At 42.6% G+C, this 14,993-nt stretch overlaps 1 protein-coding gene across 1 annotated transcript; it reads left to right on the top strand.

Moving 5' to 3' along the window:
* The first annotated feature begins 236 nt into the window (after nt 1–236).
* Nucleotides 237–14,972, top strand: LYPD1 (LY6/PLAUR domain containing 1). The gene is made up of 3 exons (XM_079311256.1): nt 237–511; nt 1,557–1,694; nt 14,734–14,972. The coding sequence occupies exons 1-3, from the start codon at nt 460–462 to the stop codon at nt 14,967–14,969; spliced, it is 426 nt and encodes a 141-aa protein (XP_079167382.1). The 5' UTR covers nt 237–459; the 3' UTR covers nt 14,970–14,972.
* The last annotated feature ends 21 nt before the right edge of the window (nt 14,973–14,993 follow it).

Raw genomic sequence — 14,993 nt, 5'->3', positions numbered from 1 at the left:
CTGTGCCCGGGCGGAGCAGGAGCGCGGGGTGTGCTGGCAGCCCCGGGGGCAGAGGGTCCGGGGCCCCTCGGCAGCCGGAGCTGGATCGGGATGCGGCGGCGCCGGGCTGCCCTCCCTCGCCGAAGTTCGCCCGTGCCCGAGTTGGCCCGGCGCGGTGCGGGCGGCCGGCGGGATCCCCGCCCCGCTCCGCCGGCATCACATGGTGCTGGGGGAGGGAGGGGGAGCCGCCCCCCAGCTCTCGCTTCTCCCACAGTTTCTTCCAGTCTCAGCGCTCAACTCCGGCGAGGCTGGAGCGCGGCGCGGGGCTGGGCAGGGCGGGCTCCGCCGCCTCTCCCGGGGCGCCGCTCCGCAGCGGGGGCGGCGGGGCAGCGGCACAAGTGCGCGGCGCCTCCGCTGCATCGCTGCTGCTGATGCCCCTTCGCGACCGCACGCCAGCCCGGCGGCCGCGGCTCCGGGAGGATGCGGCTCTTCCTCCTCGCTGCAACTTTCTGGGGATTGTGCCTGGCGCCAGGTAAGCGCTCCGCGCCGCCCGCCCGGCGCTGGGAGCCGCCGCGCCCTCGGAGCCCCTCGACGGAGCTGGAGAGGAGCGGGGCGGCGGAGCCCCGTCCCGCCCGCGGCCCGCAGAGCCCCCGCCGCTGTCCCCGGCGCTGGCTGCCCGCGGGGCGAGGCGCACAGCCCGGTGCCTCTCCGCGGATGCCGCCCGGAGACAGTGGGTCGGGGCCGGGGGTCGGTGCCGGTGGGCCGGGGGTCGGTGCCGGCCGGTGCCGCCGCAGCGCTGCCAGCGGAGCGCGGGCACGGGCCGGGGGTCCCCGCCGCGGGACGAGGGGAGCGGGAAGCGCTGCTGGCGAACGGCGCGGAAAGCTTCGTTTGCATGATAAAGGCGGCTGGCGAGGGATGCTCCGCCGCTTTAATTGTGCATGGCAAAATAGTAATTAAATGATTTGTAATTCATTAGTAGCTGAGTAAACCCGTCGGCGCAGATAAGATCCGGAGTGTGTCTATTGCTCCATGCGGGGCGCGGGCGGGTTTCAGCGCGGGCGATGGGCAGCGCCTGCGGGGCTGTGCCGGTACCGGTGTCGGTACCGGTTCGGTGCCAGTGTGGGTACCAGTGTTGGTACCAATATCGGTACCAGTGTCGGTGCCCGTCGCCTCCTGGCGGCGGCGGCTCCAGCGGCCGCCCCGCGCCCCGCGGGAAGGATCAGCAGCAGCAGAGCCGGCATCGCTCGGCATCAGCTGAGCGGGGGCACGCTTGTCTTACTTTCTGTTTGTCAAAGGGATGCTTGGGCTGAGCTGTTGAGTAGCTAGAAACAGCAAAATGAGAAGGGGGAAAGGTAAGGAACGTTTCTGGCGCGTGTTGGTTGTTTGGTTTTCTTCGGTGTTCGGTTTTTGGTTTGGTTTGGTTTTTTAATACTATTGCTTTTATCTAAGGGCAGGTTAGATGGAGCGTTGAGCAGATGGTGTCCCTGCCCATGGCAGGGGCTTGGAATTAAATGATCTATAGATCCTTTCCAAAATAGAGTATTCTATGATTTTGAACAAATCTCTATCTGTTCCAGGTTCGGGTTTGCAAATACAATGTTACCAGTGTGAGGAGTTCCAGCTAAATAATGATTGCTCCTCTCCAGAGTTCATCGTGAATTGTACAGTGAATGTTCAAGATATGTGTCAGAAAGAAGTAATGGAAAAAAGTTTTGGTAAGAATTTAAAATTTATTCTTCTGTTTACCTGCTTTAGGTAGCATTTGTTGCTTTGGGCTCCACCCATTCATGGTGTTCAGCTAGAGATGAATCTTGTGTCCCTACCTGAAGGGACTGGATTCAATGTCTTATACCTCTGAGTGGCTTTGCAACTCGATGAAGTGAAACATTTTCCTTTAAAATTGGTGTAAAAACTGAAGGATGCACGCCAAATGTTGATAAAGCTGGTTAATACTCAGCCTTATGGGTCTCTGATATAGTTTCCCAGCACTGGGAAATTAATAACAACAAGTTAGTTTAATCTCATTACAGTTAATTACATGGGCTTTTCCCCCAAGAGATAGAAGAGCATTAAATTAGTAATTCCCTCCTTTCTTTTATTTACTCAAGCAATTTATATACTCTGAAGGTTCATCTTAAGGGAAGGAAAGTGTAGTGATCTTGCTTTCATCCATCATGCAAAGAAACCATCAAGCAAAAGGGAGAAAGGGATTTTTTTAAAAAGGGAGAGGGGGGAGGGAATTTAGGGGGGAAGAGAAGGGCACAAATGGATTTGTCATACCAATTTTTAAGATTTTTTTTTCCCTTATTGCAATTAATAATGAAGTTAACATATTAGGACAGCAATGTGTCCAAGAGGAAATCAGCTGTGATTCTGCACCCTGCCTCTATTGTCTTTTGAGCTGTGTTATAAATGGATGGGTTTTATTCAGAATCATGGAAGGCATTTGAGATTTAGAGAGAACTGTCAGGTCTCACACTGCTCTGTTGCTGTGTAGCTTTCTACATGAGCAGAACAGGAACTTTCCTGGGGACTCTGGGACAGTGTGGGACGGCAGGAAGGGAGCTGGAGCTCATGGAGCCTCCAGCTGAGAGGTGCTGGGCATTGGAATGGGCAAGGAGCAGTCCTGGGGAGCCCCAGCCTGGATGTGCCCCCTGTGCCAAGCCCAGGGAGCAGAGCAGATTCAGAACTCTGATTTAAGGGGATGCTGCCCTCTGGGACTGCCCATCTCAGCTCTGGTGCTTTGCTGCTGGTGTAGATCAAGCTGTAGTCTGTCCTTCCCCAGTCCTCCAGGAGCAGCAGGATGCCTCTGCACCCACCAAACATGTGCAGCCATCCTTTCTGAACAGCAACAATGGTTCCTGGGCTTAGCAATCTCCTCTTCCAAGTGCTTGTCAGGCAGCTGGCCCCACCTGAGCTGGTAATTTCAGGTCACTGTGTCACCAGCCCTGGATAAATAATAAAAACTGTTGTTATGCACCAAAAGTAGCAGAACCACTGATACCCTCTCATCCTGGGTAACACCATCCACACTGACTCCTAAGTGAAATACTTAGTACCTGTCCAGTGTAGGGGGTAAAAAAGCTGATTTTAAGCTGTTTAAGGGAAAATTCGTCTATCTTATTTTTTACTGAGTATTTTATTTCAAGTTCACTTGAAAAGGATGGTGGAGATGCGAGATAGTTACAGCTTGCTTTTAAAATCTTGAGCATCTCTAAATGACTGCTTGAAGGCTTTGCTATCTCCACAGCACTTCTGTAGCACTTTCATGAGGTTAGACAAGATGTTGAGGTGATTTGGAGGGCCCTAGATGTGGTACACAGACAAAAAAGTCAACTTTTTTCATTGATGCATAACTTGCCATTACTCCTGTGAAGAAATGGTTTGTAACACAGTAAATAAGCAGCTCTTAAGCTTCTTCTTGTTTTGGTTGTTTTTTGGGGTTTTGTTCTGTGCAATTTTATGTTTTCCCTGAGCAGATCCTTGGATTTTTCCTTTAGGAGGTTACTAGCATGCTGTGTGTAGCAGGTGCCACTGTTCTATTACATTTACTTCTGTAAATGCATTTCTTATTAATTTTAAGTTCAGAGATTGTAAATTTGAGCCAGTTAATAAATTAAAAATTTAACCTATTTCAAATTGAATGAAATTTACATTGCCAGCTTAGTTTCTGTTACCCTCAGTCAATTTTAGAGAGGGTTAGTTGTAAAACAGAGATGATTCAGTTCATCATCCTTTATTGGTTTTGTTCCTAATTGATATTTAAATGTGTGCAATATAAATGCCTTACTCTCCCAAGTTTTATTTAATAATTCATTCTACTTCTACCAGTGTATTTCATAACCTGATTTTTTTGGTTGTTGCTTATTACTGAAAGCTGAAGTGTTTCAAGTATTGATTTTAATTTATACTAGACTTGAGTTTGAGCTTTTAACCCAGAATATGAAAGATGTGAATTTGCATTTATTTGACAGCACAATCTCATAATTAGAGTTTTTCCTCTTGACTAAATACAGTCAAAGGAGTGCAATTTTTGTAGATTAACCCATTTTTGTCATTAATAAAACATAGCTGTGCCAGTGTGCAAAGTGCTGCGAGTTCTCTCAAACATTATTTAAAAGTTGAGCGCTGTGTTTTGAGTTAAATCTCGTGGTGTGGGTGGGTCCCATCCTGCTGAGGGAGCCCCCCTGCCTCTGCAGTTTGTGTGTTTTGCTTTGGGGGCTGCTGGCTCACATTCTGTGCTGTGCCTGCAGTGCAGTCCCAGCTTGTGGCCAGGGACTCTTTGCCATGAGGGTTTGCTCAGGGAGTTGAGCCATGGCAGATTTGGGGCTCAGCCTCATTTCTGGATTAAAATCCCTGTCCTAGAAGCAACACTGGCAAATTACAGCTCTGGGCTGTTCTTCCCATTTGTGTTCTAAAAAGTTCCTTGTGCCTGTTCACAGTTAAACAGCTGCTCCTCAGTTTCTCTACAATCAGATGTCACTGGGTTCTCTCACAGCATCATCTCAGCTCCAGGTGAGAAATAACAGCAGCTCAGGCATGTTCCTAACCCAGACCTTAAAAGGCTGTTCCTGTGGCAGCCTCTGATGTGAGCAGCTAAGAAAGCAGGTGTTAGTAACATTTTTTTTTTAATTAGATCACCAGGAGTCTGATCTCAGCTGTTTGTTGTATCAGGAAGACATTTGCTCCTTTGGACAACTTAAAGTAAATTGGGAATTGAGCAGCAAATGGCAAAATATTTTTCTCCCTTAAGGCTGAGTTGTATTTAAAAAAATTACCAGAAAAAGTTTAATAATTGTTAACATTCTGTTCCAGTGGGAGATCCAGGAAAAAACAGCATTTTCCCTGTGATAAAAAAATCTTGCATTCAAGACTGTACCAAGAAATTTTTTTATCCCACAGAAATTAATGTAAAGGATAAGTTTCTAGTGCATTATTCAACTGGATAAGCAGGTGTTTAAAAACTGTGTAAATTGAATGTTTGACAAGGATCAAAGTTCTTACAATAATTCTACTTGCAGACCTTGTAGAAATACCCATGGTGGATTCCCTGCTCCCACTTGCCTCTCTCCATTCTATGGACTTTTAAATTAGAAATGTCAGTCCTCCTTCATTTTTAGAATATATCTAGCAACAAAGAAATCCCAAAGTATATTGGGATCAAGTGAAACATCTTGGTGATATATAGGCAAGTATAAAATGTGTATATGCTTTTATATATATTATATATCATAGAAAACATACTGGTAATGGTAGCCTTGCCTTTTACTGAGGAGAAGAGTTTTCTGAGCATAAAGGCTGATCTAAAACCTCAAGGCAAAAGGAAACTTTTACTGTGAATGCATCAGAGAGGGATAAAGCAGGAGGGATGGGACAGTCAGCCCAGAGAGGTATCCAGTCTCCATTTCTTGGAAGTTTCTGCAAATAAACCTGCCCACATGCTTGTTTTGAACAACACACCTTCTGTTCTAATGTAGTGGTGAACATACTTCTGCTAACTTTTGCAAGGAAAAAAAAATTATCCACAACAGCAATGCCAATACTTGAAAATATCAAGGATTTTTCCTTTTGCAAGCAAAGTGGGAAACAATCCAATTATTGTATTAATCTGCAATGAGAAACTTAGCTTATTTATTTGCTTTACAATGGTGCTTTTAATGTATTTAATTAGTATATAACTCTGCAGTGTAGTTAAAGCAATTACTGTGATTGTATTGTGCTTAAAAGTAGTGCAAGGAAACACCACGAGCAAGATCAGCATATCAGTGCTGAATTACAACTTTATCTATTTCTTTGAACTCTTTCCAGTATTGGTTTTTCCCATCATTTGTTTTATCAGTGGCTGTGTTTTATGATGAGCTGTGGTAAATTCTTTACCTGTGATTATTACTTGGTTTTGCCATGATTAAGCTGTTCATGTGTGCCTGTGAAGGATTACAGAGCCACTTACTTTGTTCTGTGTTTGTGTATAGAATGCATTAGCACTAATATTAATTGCATATTTATATCAAGGGAAAATTATGTTCCGGTGTACTTTTATTGACAAAGTGATTAAAACAGCAAACAAAATTTAATGTTGCCAGAATTACTGTAGGCATTAAAGCTTTAATAGAAAGTTGTTGCATCCCCAGTAACCATTTAGAAACAGTAAGAAACATCCACTAAATTGGATTTTTTTTCCCCTCTACACTTTTTTGGTCACAGGATATCAACATAACTCAACAAAATTTATTTGGGCTTGGGGTTTTTGGGGTTTTTTTTGTGTGTTTCTTAATCAAGGCATAGCACAATATAATAATTTTTTATTGACAATTCAAAAAGATAAATAAAAATTTGCATGGGACGGTTGGTACCTATAACATCACATACTGTGCTACCAGGTGCCCAGTGAAATGAAGACAAAATATCAATATTGGAAACACAGTTCACTTTTGATATTGAATGAAAGACTTGCAATGGATGTTGTTAATTTGCACTGTATGCTGAAAACTTGGATCTGTGGATACATTACCATTCAGAAACACTTTTTCTCAAATGTCAAAGCTATTTCCTTTTACTTGTAGATTTTTTCCAATCTTTGGGTTTCTCAGAAAACTTCCAGCCACTTATGGGATGAACTGACCTGAGTGTGTCAGCTGAGGAGAAATTATGTGAGCGAGTGTGCAGCAGTTGCTGTTTTGACTGCCTTTCAATAAAGAAAAGCAGCAGTGGAGGCAACAGTTCAAGCAGTTTATGGCTTGAAAGTCATGACAGAGATCTGATTGCAGAAGTGATGAAGGCTGCATTATTTTAAGGAGATGGGGTATCTGGTCCAGCGAATTTCATTTTTCACAGGACATGGACAATAGCTTTTTATGTTATTTTATTTCTCAGGCTTGTATGAAAGATACACAAATGAATTTTGTGATGATACAGTGCCCACAGCCTGGTGTCTCTTAAACCTCTGCCAAGAGTTTCCCATTGCATTTCACACACAAATGAGTTTGTGCTTCCAAACCTTCTTGAAGTCTGACCCTGTCACTCACCTTAGCTCCCAGTGACCTTATCAAAACATTGGCAAGCAAGCAAGCTTTAATTAATCCAAACAGTTTTCATTTCCATTTTCTTTTGTAGGTTGGATGGTTTTCTTCGAAAACTTGACAAAACTGGATTTTGCTACTTACCAATAAGTCTTTGACACTGGAAAAAAACATATAAAACACAGGAAAATTCCTTCTGTTAAGTTGAACAGGCTGTAAAACCCTGAGCATGAAAGTAGCTAAAGATTTAAGAGCAGAATGAATTTCCAAAGTTCTGGCATGCAAGTGCCAGCATCTGAACCATTCCACTGAAATTGGTAAGGACATTAATTAGGGATGCAGCAGGACTATTCAAGTGTAAAATTATTTATGTGACTTTTTGCAAGGATGTCACATTTTAACATTTGTAAAGGCAAAAGGGCTGTGGCTTCCCTTCATCTCAGCATGTAAGGATTGTCACGAAAAATGCTCATGCAGGATTCTGAAAATTGAGTCCAAGTTCACCTCTGTCTCTACAAGACCAAGTATATTTAGGTCTTGATAGCAAAGGACTTTTAGATCTTGTTACCTTTGCATCAGGTAAGAGGAGAGGATGGAAGGCTGTGAGCCAGCTTTTTTGGGAATATTGTGTGTTTTAGTGCTTTACTGTACATCCACGTTATTGAGCAGAGGAACAAATAAGAACAGTAGGAAACAAAAGATTTATTAGATATGCAGGTGAAAGCTGAGCTTTGACCTCTCATTTATAGCCTCTGTGGCTTTAGAAAAATATTTGATAACACCATCATTAGCAGCTGTACTTCACTTTCCCAGCCTATGCATTTTTAGGCATTTTAATGCCATGTTTCAGCTTTGCAGGCAGTGAGGAAAACTTTTTTGTCATGGTTTTGTTATCAACAGCATCATTTTGAGTCACATTTCCAGTACCAGAATTAGAAGGCACAACTTACAAAAAGATATCAGGGTAATCTAAACCCTTGTCCTCTGCCACTTGACAATTGTCCACTTTTCTCCTGAGCTGATTTAATTTCTGCAAAGTGTCATGTCAGGGTCAGGAGGAGAGTGAGGAGGCCAGACTTTCATTGTCAAAAGCTTCCTCTTAGCTTCTGAAAAAAATGTGAAACTTTTTAAAAGTGCCAAATGTATTGAGGATTTGGGATGATATTAGGTTTTCATACAAAATCATGATGACAATATGCTAAGTAAATCAGGTAGAATTTGATGGGGGGTGTTTTTATTTCAAGGGGGGTTGGAGAGGGCTGGGTTTGTTTTTAATAGAATTGTAGGTTATCTTGTCTATATAATGCACCAAAGGGAAAACCAGGATGAAATAGCTGCAGTCCTAAAACACAAGATTAAAAATCAGGAAGCGTGTGCACAGCTTTGCAACAGATTTCAAGTCACATACATTTAGTGCATTGGGGTTTTTTTTTTTGTCTGGAAAACACTGATCATGGTAGCTCACAGTATTTCAGTAGCTGTTTACAAGGTGATTAGAAAATTTCCTAGTAGAATTTCTGGCAAGGAGCAAATTATTTGAACCACTTGTCTTGCCAGCTTTCTCTCTGGAGTTCACAAGGATAAGAAGAGTTAGTGTGAAGTGAACCTTACAGGACATGGTTGGATATGATCATATTTTATGCTTGCTTAAATTGTTTGGGGTTTTTAGTAACAATGAATTTACAGCCATAGCTGAAAGGTTGTGTGTTGAGGAAGCTTCATTCAGACTTTAAACCAATAAAAATGTAATCTGTCTAAAACTGCAATTGTTTGGGGAAGCACAGTGTCAGAAGTGATTGATTGCTCTTCAATATTCAGTCACCTTCTACGATATTTAGGACCTTATTAGATAAAATATTTATAATCACTTTTTCTAGAAAACAGATCACAATAGGACCTCTGGAGTCTGTCACTGATGTATGTGAACAGGTACTAGCTGAGGAACTGATAATGAACATATCAAAACCACTGGAGCCATGAAAAGATGGGCATGAAACCTAATACAGCAATTAAAAAAAACAGAATTTGAAAACCTATTTGTGTATAGTCTGAACCCAAATTCTGTAGCATTACTGATACAGTAAAATGCAGAAATAGTCTCATATTTTATGTTCCTTAGAAAGTGATGTTTGCATATTTACATGTTATTCTTGCACTAGTATAAATTCTCATTTAATTTCTTGGCAGACATCAGAAAAGAGCTTTTGTAAGTCCTGCTGGGTGCTGGATTTTGCTTGAGTGCAGGGTAAGGTAGTGACAGTTTAGGATAAAAAATAGAGAATGAAATACATGAATACAATCACAAAGCAAGCATGGCCAGGCAGAGCACACACCAAGTCCATGCACAATGAGAGGGAAAACTTGCACATTCACCAAGAGCAGAAAATGGAAAGTTTTGGTGACATAAGACAGTTGTAACTATGCAGAATGTTAAAACAAAGGAGTATTGGTACACAAGCATAGACCTCAACTTATCTTTATGAGCAACATTAAGAGAACACCTAACCAAGATCCTGTGCAATTCATGCTGATGCAAGAGCTAGGACATGTTCTCCTGAGTTCTGTGTGCTACACAGTGAATTATCCACTGTGGCCAATTTCCCACCTTTGGCTTAGAAGAGATGGGCAAGACTTAAACATCCAATCTAAAAGAGTTGAGTGGAGGTTCTGCCAAAATTGTAAGTGTACTCCTCAAATTTGCCTTGATCTGCCTGCTGGCTTTCTCAACTTTAAGATACAAAACATTTCTACAGTTCTTTTTTTTGGCTTCCAGCACCTGGTGCAGTCTTGAAAAGGCTCAAGGATGCCTCAGTGCTGGGTCCTAGTTGAACACAGTTTCTGTCTAAGCTGCAGAAGATTTATGTGGCAGGTTTGCTCAGAGGACATGCAGGGGTTTAGCTAAAGCACCATATGTGGAATGAGCTGCACAAAACTGACTTCACACAGGCCTGTGAAATTGGTTATATACCAATATATGGTGTAGGGAAAGCTTTCTTTTAAAAAGTGGAGTGTCACTCAGAGCCCATGAGATCAGAGAACATCTGGCTTGGGCAGAGTGACACTGTCCACCCGACTGAGGCAAACAGAGAGGAGAGTTTTGTGGCCACGAGGTCCTGGGGTGAAGGACAGGGCTGTGCCATTGCAGAAAACAGTTTCAGAGTAGCTGGGTCACAGGAGGTGACACTTTTTGGAAATGAGGTCACTGATCTCAGGGGTGATACCCTGGTTGCCAGTTTTGGCTTCAGAGAGCCTCTGTGCATTCTGCTGAAGGGCTCTCCTGAGAGCACAGGTGCAAGCTGAAGTTGCACACTGCTTGGATTGTGGTTGGCTCTTAAGAGCTGAGAGTCATGCTTACACAGCATCTTTTTTGTCAGCACCTCCTAGAACAGAAGAATCAGAGGTGTCTAATAAGATTCTTTTCAATCAAGAAGAGAAAAACTTTGGATCTTCTGCATAAACTCAGTGTAAGATGTGATGTCACCTTTAGTGGTTGTCCTAGTAACAAGTTACACTGTTATTCAAGAGAAATGCACCGGGCTGTGCAGACAAGGTAGAGAAAAGAGCACTCACTTTTGGATTTGAATAAATTATTGCTTGAATTGTTTGTTACAATCAAGACAGAATGCACCTGCATGTGGCCAAAACAGTGCCAGGGTGCAGGTGCACAGGACTAGACTGGATCAGCTGAAAAAATAAATATTGCAAGCAGGAACTATAGAAAAGCCTTAAGATTCACACCCATCCCTTCATTGTAATGAATAAGGGAGAAATAATAGTTTGGGTTTTGACACTGTCTAAATATGTGATGATTTGTGGGGCAGAGAGAGGTGTAACCATGGGCAAGTTGCTTAGTCTAGAAATAAATTTTCAATGCCAAATTTAAACCCCAATCTGCTTAAAAAAAAAAACCAAAAAAAAACCCCAAAAAACAAACTCTAAAACAAGTGTGGTTGTCATAGGTATATATGACAGGAAAGGGTGTGGAATATTAGCATATTATCACTCCTCTGGTCCAGTTCTGTGTACCTCTCTCTTTTCTTGAAAATTCTGCATCCCACAAACCTTGAAGCCAAAATAAAGGAAAATCTTGGTTAGTACTAGGTAATTCACAGTAAAACATCCTTATATCACCTAAACTGTTGTTGGGGGTCTGCTGAATCCATGAAAAAGGACAGATTATTCTGTATTCATCCATTGTGTAATTGGGCAATAAATATATTAATTGAGTAGTCATAAAGATGTTAATTGATCACTAGTGTCAAATGTTGAGGGTGGATAGCTGGGAATGACCCCATCCCAGTAAAAGCAGAGTGTAAAAAGTGAAATCTCCTTGTTTAGCCAGTGACTCAGAACATCTGAGGTAGAAGAAAAGCTTCCAGAAAGGTTTGCAATTATTTTTCTGGGTGATATGTTAATGAATGCATCAAGCTGATTGCTCAGGCAAGAATACCCAGTAATTAGCAGTTATGTCTGTGCTATGAGTCTTATGAGGCAGATAACCATTCTGAAGAACTGTCTGCAGTTCAGCCTGCTGGTGGCAAATGATTCAGGGAGATCTTGGGCATCATTTTGGAACTGGCTCAGCAGTGCTGCAAAGGAGGAGTTTGAGCAGAGATCTCTGGATATGACCCAGAGAGGAGGCTGCCGTCCTGGCTGAACTTGGGGGGAACTCAAGTTGAAGGAGATGATGTTCCTGCCATCAGATCATGAAAGTCAGTTGTAGTAATACATTTCCTACCAGAATTATGATAAGGAGAAAGTTTTAAGAGTAAGTGAAGTCACAGCACAAGTGTTTTAAAAATGTCACTCCTGCAGTGAAACATTCCCTCTTTTTCCACCAACTTCTGTGCCTGTTGGCATTGTGTCTTCCTGTCAAGATACTGCAGAACCAGAGAGAGAGCACAGCCCTTCTATGCTGATCAAGCTTGCTTCATACCTGATGCTTTGTAAAAAGCACTTAGTGTGATAGGAGCTGGTTTGCAAGATCAAGAGAATCTATCAGTACCTAAAGGAAAAAATGTTGGATGTGAAGGGCATGTTGTTTGCAAAGGAGCTGCTAAAAACCTGAGGGAATGCTGAGTTTTTAATGTAAAAAAATATTTCTGAAATTTAGACTACTGGAACAGGGAATGGGAATAAATTATCATTTGGGTGTGAAATTTCCTATTGTAAGGCATTTAGTGAAAAGCCACTGGAGAAGTGTTACAAGGGGATTTTGCTGCTAGTCAGATTATTCTCCCTATTTAGGTGTGAACATGGTCCATCTGTTCATGAAACTTTGAGCAGTAAAATTTCAGTCTATGCAGGAATACTGTGTTTTGACTTCAAAAGGAGCTCAGGACTGTTCTATGGGATTGATTTTGGGGAACAGATCTGTTGTAAATATGTGGAGCTAAGGTGCAGGATTTATGAGTTAACATTTCTTTTACAGGAGAGGTTTTCTAGAGTTGTGTGCCTCAGAGAGCATCATCTAATTGTTCACAGCAGTGAACAATTCCAATCTCCTAATCTATGGGAGAAGAGCAAAGTGTGATATTTCAGGGACCCAAACTAATAAATCACTAGTTCAAATTGTGAACAGAGCTTTGCAGGAAACCTGTGAAAAGGAAATGGCAGGAAGAGAGTGATCTATAAAATGATGGGAATAGGAAATCTGCCAGGTTCAAAAGCTTTTTAGAGGCTTGGTCTTTGAGGGGAAAGTCAAATTCACTGCTGTTCATATGGAAGACTGAGGAATGGCTGAGTTTGGTGGAAATCTGTTGCTCAGGGAATTAATCTGTGATGAGGAAATGTGAGATTAGGGAATGGAGAACAGTCATTGTGCCTGGTTCAATTGAATACAGGAGTCCTTTCTCAAGAGGGAAGGGGAAGGAAAAACATTTCTGTAGCCATGGGAAGGGTCATATCTGCCTCTGCCCTGCTCTGCCTCCTCCTCTGCAGGGGAATGTGGACAGAGCACCAGGTCTTTTGGGGGAGCATCAGCTGGGATTTTGGTATTGTAAAGCTGGTATTTTTGGTATTGTATAGTGGCTGCACCACTGAGGCTCCTTGACAGCAGTGGTTTGTCAGCAGAGACAGAACTCCCTTCTTGCAAACTGTAGTAATAAAGATTGCTTTGCTTGATCTGTGTGCCTTTGCTGTTACAGGGAGAACAGCCCACAGCTCCTCTTCCTTCTTGAGAAAAGGCTCTACCTGCTGTGTTGATTGATTGAAGCTCACTGGAGACAGAGGAAGATTTAACACTCACTTGAGGGCTTCTCTTCATAAGTCAAACGAGAAGGATAGCCTAAAAACATGTTTCAGAGTTGAGATTTGTAGAGGGAGAACACAAACAAGGAGACCCCTGCATTGTTGGGATGGCAGCAGTGTTGTGACAGTATAAAAGAATTGCTTTAATTAAAAGTCTCTGAAGACAGGAAATCCTTCTTTCTGAGCACAGCCCAAACAAAGGGTGTTCTGCTGCTCCTCACAGCACTCAGAGGTGCAGTGGCTGATGCCAAGATGCAGAGATGTCTCCTGGACCATGGAGGTGCTGTAGTGCTTATGAAGTCCCTGGGGACTGAAGTATCTGCAGGCACTGTACATCCAGCACAGGTCATATTGACACCTCACTCCCTCCAAAAAAAGCCTCAATCACTGTGCATTTAAAGACATTTTGGGACCATGCCACAGGATCCAAAGGCACCATTCTCCAAGGGAATCCTGTTCCCTTGCTTTTCAGGAGGAGAAAAATACACACTTTTAAAAATCCCATATTCAAAAGGAATAGGGATTTTATCATCCTTAGGGATATCCCTACCTCTTTTGCTAACTACAAGCAGGCAAGCATCCATTATCTATTTCTACTACGTGTGTGTTTGTCTAAGACACAATTTCTAGTGTATCACTTGCTGGAAAATTTTGGAGTAATGAGATGGGGAACTGCTATAACCATTTTCCACTGTGACAGAAGAAAATACAACCATGTATTTTAAAGCCTTTATAAACCATGGTAAAATAACAGCTAAAAGTACATACTTTTTCAGTCAAAAATAATCTGAGAAATTATAAATTAGCTTATTAATTAAAATTACCTTAAATTGCATTCAAAACAGGAAGACTTTCAACTCAAGAAAGACACTTCTATAGAAATGGAAATTTTTGTTATTGAGGTATTAAACTTCAAAGACAAACGAGAACTGAGATTACCTGGAAAAGTACTTGTTCTTCTTCAAAAAAATTAAAATGGGAGGGAGGAGGATGAAAGTTTTGCTGATAATCATCCTCTTTTTACTCTTGGTTACTTGTCTGTGTGTGGCAAAGGAACAAGAAAAGGAAAAAAAAATTCTCAAAAGACAAATTAAGAGTATAGAAAGCTGTAATTACTTAGACACCTTAACTCAGACATGTTCAGCAATAGAAACAAAAACTAATTTTCTCACTAATTGCATTTCATCTATAGCTATTCAAACAGTTTATTTTGAAAGATGAAGAGTTCCAGTTATAAAATGCATCATTTGATCTACATTATGCAAATTAAGTCCGTAATATTTTTGGTTCCAACCAGAACAGAGCTACAGAGAAATGCCAGGCAGAGCGACCGCGGTGCTCGGGCAGCTGGTCCTGTCAGTGCTGAGGAGTTTGCCCTGAGCACCAGCAGTGCCTTGGGGATGTAAACTGGGTTTGCAGCTGCTTTTGAGAAGGAATCCTGCTGTAAAGTGCTCCCCTCCAGCGTAACCCTTGTTCTGTGTCTCAGGGATCATGTACCGCAAGTCCTGCGCCTCGTCGGCCGCGTGTCTGATCGCCTCTGCTGGCTACCAGTCCTTCTGCTCTCCCGGCAAGGTGAACTCGGTCTGCATCAGCTGCTGCAACACCCCGCTCTGCAACGGACCCCGGCCCAAGAAGAGGGGCAACTCTGCTGTACTGCCAAGAGCACACCTCATCACCACTCTTCTGCTTCTTAAATTTGCTCTGTTGTTTTTGTACTGCTAAACTTCAAGCAAGTTAGTTTGTTTG

Source organism: Erithacus rubecula (assembly GCF_903797595.1).
Source record: "Erithacus rubecula genome assembly, chromosome: 8".
NCBI classification, from domain to species: Eukaryota; Metazoa; Chordata; class Aves; order Passeriformes; family Muscicapidae; genus Erithacus; species Erithacus rubecula.
Note: the sequence above shows the minus strand (reverse complement) of the source record. Positions and strands in the feature narration are given on the sequence as shown.

Excerpts from the sequence above, each read along its gene's own strand:
- LYPD1 (XM_079311256.1), top strand. The coding sequence starts at position 460 with ATGCGGCTCTTCCTCCTCGCTGCAACTTTCTGGGGATTGTGCCTGGCG. Across the intron at positions 512-1,556 it reads GGGATTGTGCCTGGCGCCAG|GTTCGGGTTTGCAAATACAA; the intron begins GTAAGCGCTCCG and ends TATCTGTTCCAG. Across the intron at positions 1,695-14,733 it reads AGTAATGGAAAAAAGTTTTG|GGATCATGTACCGCAAGTCC; the intron begins GTAAGAATTTAA and ends TCTGTGTCTCAG.